This window comes from Pygoscelis adeliae, unplaced genomic scaffold (genome assembly GCF_000699105.1).
Source record: "Pygoscelis adeliae isolate BGI_AS28 unplaced genomic scaffold, ASM69910v1 Scaffold4, whole genome shotgun sequence".
Lineage (NCBI taxonomy): Eukaryota > Metazoa > Chordata > Aves > Sphenisciformes > Spheniscidae > Pygoscelis > Pygoscelis adeliae.
This window is the reverse complement of record NW_008824986.1, coordinates 4,126,802-4,133,621: the sequence shown is the minus strand read 5'-3', so window position 1 is coordinate 4,133,621 and position 6,820 is coordinate 4,126,802. Positions and strand designations below refer to the sequence as shown.

The window sequence follows — 6,820 nt, the reverse complement described above, 5'->3', positions numbered from 1 at the left end:
CCTATTGCAAAGCTACAGTAGTTGAATCTCTTCAGCAAACACAGGCCAAGTTCAGCTGAAAATATCTTTAACATTCTGTAGGTAGGAGATCGACAGTTGTCATTTCCTAACTGACAGTAACACTGTTGCCTCAATAATCACGTGTAATCAAACAAGTGACCCAACAAAGCACGGGCACTAACAACATCTCAGGTTACTCAAGCAGCTGTCCTGGGAGCAGCAGAACTAATTGCGGCTGGTTTCCCATGTCTTTGTGACTTGGTCATGAGTCCCAGCGGCTGGTTCAGAGCATCACGCGTGCTGCTTGGCCAAACGATGATCAGGCAGTGCATCCCTCCTCAGGACAACCTTTCTTAGTGGGGACACGAGTTTGGGTCTTTTTCCCGTTGCCATGAAACCTGTTGCGTCACCACAAGTCTGGGACTTGTGCTTCCCTTCCAGATTTGTTTGTGTTTGACCAACAGGTTCAAGAATTACTGGAAGACTGAGAGACACATGAACAGATGGATGGACTGGAAAATAAACTAAAAATACAATGTATAGCCTACTGGGTTTTGGGGGGGCTTTTTGCTCTTTGGGTTTTGTTTTTCATATATCTTAGTCCTAGCAGGCAACTGGTCAAGTACCCTTTTGCTGATAAGCAGTGTTTGCATTAATAATTAACAGCATGGGGCTTTAGCTTTGTTTTTTCTACTTTTTATTTTCATAGCTTTTATAGTTTTTTTTTTTTTCCTACTGATTTGAGATTCTGGAAAAACTTGATTATCCAAAGTAGACTTTGAGTTGACTGTGTATACACTTTACAGGCTTCTAGATGTCTTAATATGATTGGAATCAAGGAAAATAGAATTAAAATATAACCAGTGAATTCAGTGACTCAGTGAGATGAGTCCTTCCATTGACAAGTCCTTGGTCTAAATATAATGCAGTTTGGTAAAACCCATTAATTGCTGACAAATAGTGGGAGTTCAAAGGCATATATGAAATTGTTTAGAGGTTTCTGTTTAACTACTGATATACTTCTCCTTTGAAAAGACATTGTCAAAACTAGAATTTAGTAGTAGCCTTTATTTGGAGTTACCAGATTAAAAATATCCCAACTTGTCCTATGAAGCAGGGAGGATAGAGGAGAGGATGCTCAGAGGGCTGGGAAAGTTTTATTTTGCTCTGCCTGTTCTGTGGATGAATCCAGCATTTGCATTCACCACACCAGCTTTATTAAGAGCTCTAACTCAGCTCAGTACATAAAACAAGGTTTTAATGATATGTACCAGTTAAAAAAATTGGGAAGTGTTACTACCCATCCAGAAAATTCAGTGTAGTCTCAGGGGGTTTGGGGCCACCGATGGCTTATGTTGTTTGGGATCAATGGCTGGACTTGCAATCCCTCTTGCTCCAAGGCCTCTGCCTTGCTTCCCAGTTCCTTTTCTCCAGTTTCTCCTGGCTGTTTTCAAGAAGTGCCCCACTGAGGGCATGGCAGAACTTTGCTGATGCTCACCAGCCGTTTCTCAAAGGCACTGTGCACTTTGCCGGCACATCTGTGCCTAAATCAACTTTAAATGCCAGCTCCCATTGTGAAGAAGCCAAGAATTAGGTCTCTCGAAATCATGAGACCTGTCTTGAAAAATACCTGATGTTTGTGAAATGCAGCAAGAATAGGATTGTTCTTAAGTGTCTGTGGCAGTGGGGTGCATTTAGTCACATCATTTCAGTCTTTCTCCATAATGCGACAGTTTAGGAATATGTTTGAGTAGAAGTTCAGACTCTCACAGTCACTTGTATCGAGGAGCTGCCGCTTTCAGTGAAAAAACATTTCCCGCATCTGGAGCTGGCAGCATTGCATTTCATGTGCAATGACCTGCATCTTCATCCGTCTTAGATACCTTCTTACCCTGACTGTGAATTAGGGACAGACATCCGTCTTCTCTACCATAAACTCGTTCAATTTAAATACAGTTTAGCTCTTTTAGGCAATCCCCTCTGATCATATTAACCTTGACCTTCTTCTGGTTTTAATAGCATCATTCAGTGCAGCAAAGGAGTGACTAACATCACCTGCAATAAGGCCTGCATGTGCTTTGGGAATAAATGATGTAACTTTTTCACCATAACAACATCTGAGAAAAACAGAGCACTACATCTTTTAACAACAACTAAGTAATGGACTGTAACAACAGTGCTTAAGAAGTGATCGTAAACCAGAGTAGCCAACACTTGTGCATTTACTCAAGTCATTTCTCACCCCTAGCAAGTGGTCAGAGCCCAGGCCTGCACCAGGCCAGCATGGCACAGCACCTGCAAGCTCCAGCTTGGACCTGCACGGCATTTTCCTCCCAAAACTTCCCCATAGTGAAGTGTGGTTGGCAAAGCTGCCAACCAGGTAAAACTGTTCCGTAGGTAAGGCTCGGTTCCTGTGCTGTCGACTGGCCCTCACTGCCTCCCACCAACAAATACAGAGGCTTTCGTGACACCCTTCTGGTCTTTTAAAGAGCAGGAGAGGGCTTGCCCTGCATGCACTTGAACAACCACAGCTTTTTCCAAAACTGGCTTTGTCAAGTGTGCAATATTGTTTAACTCCCAGGAGAAGTAATACTTCAGATACATGGCTTCCAGAAATAATGAGCTATGGAAAATAGCCCTACGGGACCCCTTAAGAGATCGACTTGTACATCAGCACATCTGTTCTTCACTTCAGTCACAGCAGCTGGGCAGACATGAGCTGGTGCCTTACGTTCATAAGTGCTGCTGTTACACTACATGTATCTGCTGTAAAACATTTCAAGATTATGTTCAAAGGGACTGTAATGATCGATCTTAGCTAAACTGTGGAACTGCAGTTTCAGTGTAAAATTTCAGAGCAGAGGGCATGGTTCAGCCTTTGCAGCACCAGGCACCATGCTGTCACTCCACCTGAGCTCACCGATTTCAGCAAATCCTGCTGGGCCTGAACCATCACAGAGAAAACAAAGAATTCAGCTTACTTTGGCCTTTAAGCTTTTGTACCCTTCTTCCCACCAATTTCTGTATTCCCCTTTCCTCTTCTCCTGTTTCAAATGAAAGCCTAAAAGCAAAGGTAAAGTTTCCCTAGATGGGTGGCCAGCACAAAGGCAGAGCGTGGAGTTTCCTGAGCTATTGGCCATTAGTAGCAGCCACAGTCCAAGGCAGCACTGAGATCCCACCAAGAAGTTCCTACAGTTCCTGCACCCACTTTCTACTGTTATTGGTGCTGTGTGGTCTTCCAAAGACCATGGGATGTTCATTCTTTGCAGAAGGTTGCCGTGAACATGTGCATCTTTAAAATCCCTGTAGATCACCAAGTTACGAGAATATAGACCTCAGGAAGGTCTCAGCACTCCAAAATCACAGTATGCTATCTGAATAAAAGCGCAGATGAACATGCGTTAAGAGTCCACCAGTAACACACGTAGGGGTTCTTATAGTGAGGGATGCTTTTGAGTATTGAGAAATGTAATTCATCTTGAAACTCTGTTTTTAACTTTCAGCCTGGTCCTGTAAAACAAGGCTGTTTCTGTCTTCAAAAATGTATGGGTTTGGGACATCTTTCACTTTGCAAGATTGAATAATAGTTATTAATAATCACTGTTATTAATTTCAGGAGCCGAGGAAGTCAACACGTTTCGTATAACGTCCCTGACGCAAAGCCTCATTCCTTTCAAAAAGGGAGAATCTTGCTGAAAAAAGCAAAGGATGAAAAAACCAGCTTGCAGCCAGTGAAATGCTTCTATGAACCTGTTGATTGCTCAAGAGAAATATGGAGAGCACAAAAGAAAGGTGAACCAGTCTGCTCTGCCAGGAAAGCAAGCGCAAAATCCAAGATGGGTAAAAAGGCCAAACCGCTATAGGAATGGTTAGCAATATATACTAACGCAGGAGCTTGGCTTCAACAGAACAAATATTGAATGAAGTTAATCATCCTACTTTTTCCTATCCATCTGTCCATGCCAAAACGTATCAGATATAGAGAAATATATACAGTATGGAAAATTTATATTATTTAGTAATGCCATTCCCTCTTTGGGCACTGTAAGAGAAGTGACATTTTATTCAGTTTACATGGAGGTTTTTCTATTTATTTATTTATTTATAGAGCTTATTTTAAATGACTGCATTTATCTTGCTGGGCAGTACTGTGGCTGTATGTTTAATTATTTTAGCGGCAGCATGTGGCCTGGTAATTTATTTTCCATCTGTGCTGTTGCTGAAGTTCAGAAGAATCCATTTAATCGGCACCTAAATAGTCAATCTTTCAGCTTAGGTAGGTATAAGATCAATGATTAACTGTTACCTGCACAGACATACTTAGATGCAAAAGGTCTACTTGAGTTGCTTGAAGGCTGTTTACAGCAGTAGATTGCTACCCTGGATTTTCTGCCATACGCCCGATGGGGCACATTTCCACATTTTATTCCATATATTAAACAGCCTGATCCTGCCAGCAGCCACGTTGTCTGTTGGTACAAGTTTGGGCTGCTCCGGTGTCTCAAGCACAGCTTTCAAATTCCAGAAGCTGTATGGTTTTGCTATACGTACCAGCCTCTGGTCTCATTCAACGAGGAGACCAGAAGCTGGTACTGCAGCCCTGACAAGCACGGCCCGCCATGAGCCAGAGGAGAAGTTTCAGTATCACGTGCCAGCAGCAGGTTGTTACCAGCTGTGGCACAGCAAGTGAAAGGCTAAAGCAACGTGTAACATTGCATGGCACCATGTTCAATGCCTGTGCTTGGTTTTAGGCGAGAGGCCTAAAATGGCTATGATCATAACCGAAACCCTTCACATTTTTATCTCTGAAAAATCTTTACAGGGCTGAAAGATCCCTGAATTTCAACTAAAAACCCAAAAGCAAGGAAGTTAGAGATGATTGCAGGACAGGCATGCGCATGTTTACATTGGTTTGTGCCAATTAAAAGGATCCTTATTTATCAGAGTATTTATCAAGATGATTTTTTGTGTGTACAGTTTTTTGGTAACATGAATCCTCGTGCCATGTTTACAGATATGAACATCCTGTCGATGTTACTGATGAGATTTGTTTTCTCAAGAAAAAGAAAGGATAGGTGAGACAAGTCTGTGTAATTTATTTTTCAAATGCTCATAACAGATGTAAATTGTTTTTGTGGAAGGTGATTTTTACAGTATGTGTACAAAGATTTGTGAAAAATGTTTTCCATTTTTTATAACTATGACTGTAAGCAGAACTGAGTATTAACAGGCAGTGTATCACTATGATTACTGCTGCAATAAGCACCTGAGTTGCAATATTTTTAAAGCAGAAGATGACCAGTCAGTCAGCTAGGATCAGGTAACTACAGATGTCATACATTTGTCAGTGTACAGAGCTCCCAGAAAGTAGCAGAGTGAAGAAAGAGAGTATTATTCCTCACTTTTATTTTAAATAGTGTATGTGGAACAATCAGATATATGTTTAAAGTTTCTCAACACTGTTTCAGTAGAAAGTCACAGTGTAAAACCAATTCAGGTATTTAGGTTGTAATGACATTTTAATGTTTATTTAACCACGTCACAAGGCCGCACTTGGCCTTATGCTAGGCACTGTGTGTGGTGAAAAGGAGTTGTTAATTGTGTTGCATGGGTTTGGGTCAGATCGTATGTTATGACAACTTTCTTAGGCAAGCCACAAAATAGAAACATCCTTTAGTTTTTTCTGTTGCTTCCCACATCCTTTTACAAACCTGAAAAAAATGACCCTTTTTGAAGATAATAAAGGTGAACTTTAGAAAGATAATAAAGTAAAATATATTCATCCGTTCCTTTATCCAGTTGACACTGAAAGAGTATTTTTATTTTTAAATGCCTATCTACTCTGTTAGTCACCAAAGTTAAGTGCAACTACTAGTTCGCAAATGAGATGTTTATTTTATTATTTATCGCGCCAAAATCTTGACTGTAAGTTGTCCTTTTGGGGGAAGAAGAGAAAAAGAGAGTAAAAGAAGTTGCATGTTCTTAAACTTTTCAAATCCTAAGTTACAGTTACTTGCTGAACAAATGCCAGGTTAGTTAATTAGAAAGAAATTGGACTGTACTGTAACCCCAGATACAAGTTTTTAGAATATAAGCATTCTAATAATAAAGATCTATTTCTCAGTTACTGTGTTATTTAACTCTGACAATACAACGTTTCTTACAAAAGCCTACCCAACAGCAGATAAAAAGACAAGAACAGCAGCCCTGCTTGGATTTCTGCTTATTCCTCAGACAAAACACCACGTCAATGAAGTTGGGCTGTCACCTTTCAAAGCATTACAAATTAACCTGAAAGACAGCTAACAGCATCTTGCCCACATAGCTTGCACTTCATGTCACCTGCCCCTCTCCTACTGTAACGATGCTTGAAAATTATTCCTGAGATAACCCACATGGGCAGATAACCTGCCCAAAGCAGAGGTGGGGGGCGTAGAGGGAAGGCTCAGGCAAAGGAAATTGAGGGCAGAGGGGCTCCTGGGGAATGTAGGTGGTAAAGTCTACCTCACACATTGCCAGTTGCTGAGTCATCATTTCATCAGGTATCTCCCTGGTTATACTTGGAAAGAGAAATTTTCCCATGGGGGGGAACCAGGTTCCTGTCGAGATGATAACCCATGGGAGAGGTGCTGTAGAAAGCTGGACAAGGAGATGAGGTCCCTCTGACACCTGAGAGCCTGAATAATGTTCATCAGGAAAAAAGGCTGCTTCCCAATCGTGTTTACACAACTTACTAGCTCATTTTTAAAGTTAATGTCTGGTCATCAGCAGAACTTGACTGCTGGATGTGTGTTATCACGTCTACACTTCATGTCCCGTT

The 6,820-nt window shown here is 41.3% G+C and overlaps 1 protein-coding gene across 1 annotated transcript in view; it reads left to right on the top strand.

The window, feature by feature from the left end:
• Nucleotides 1-6,123, top strand: part of ZNF365 (zinc finger protein 365) — a 20,348-nt gene extending 14,225 nt beyond the window's left edge. Inside the window, exon 4 of the mRNA XM_009325830.1 lies at nt 3,617-6,123. Coding sequence (XP_009324105.1) covers nt 3,617-3,863 — 247 coding nt within the window. The 3' untranslated portion in view covers nt 3,864-6,123. The remainder of the gene's footprint in view (nt 1-3,616) is intronic.
• Nucleotides 6,124-6,820: the final 697 nt, after the last annotated feature.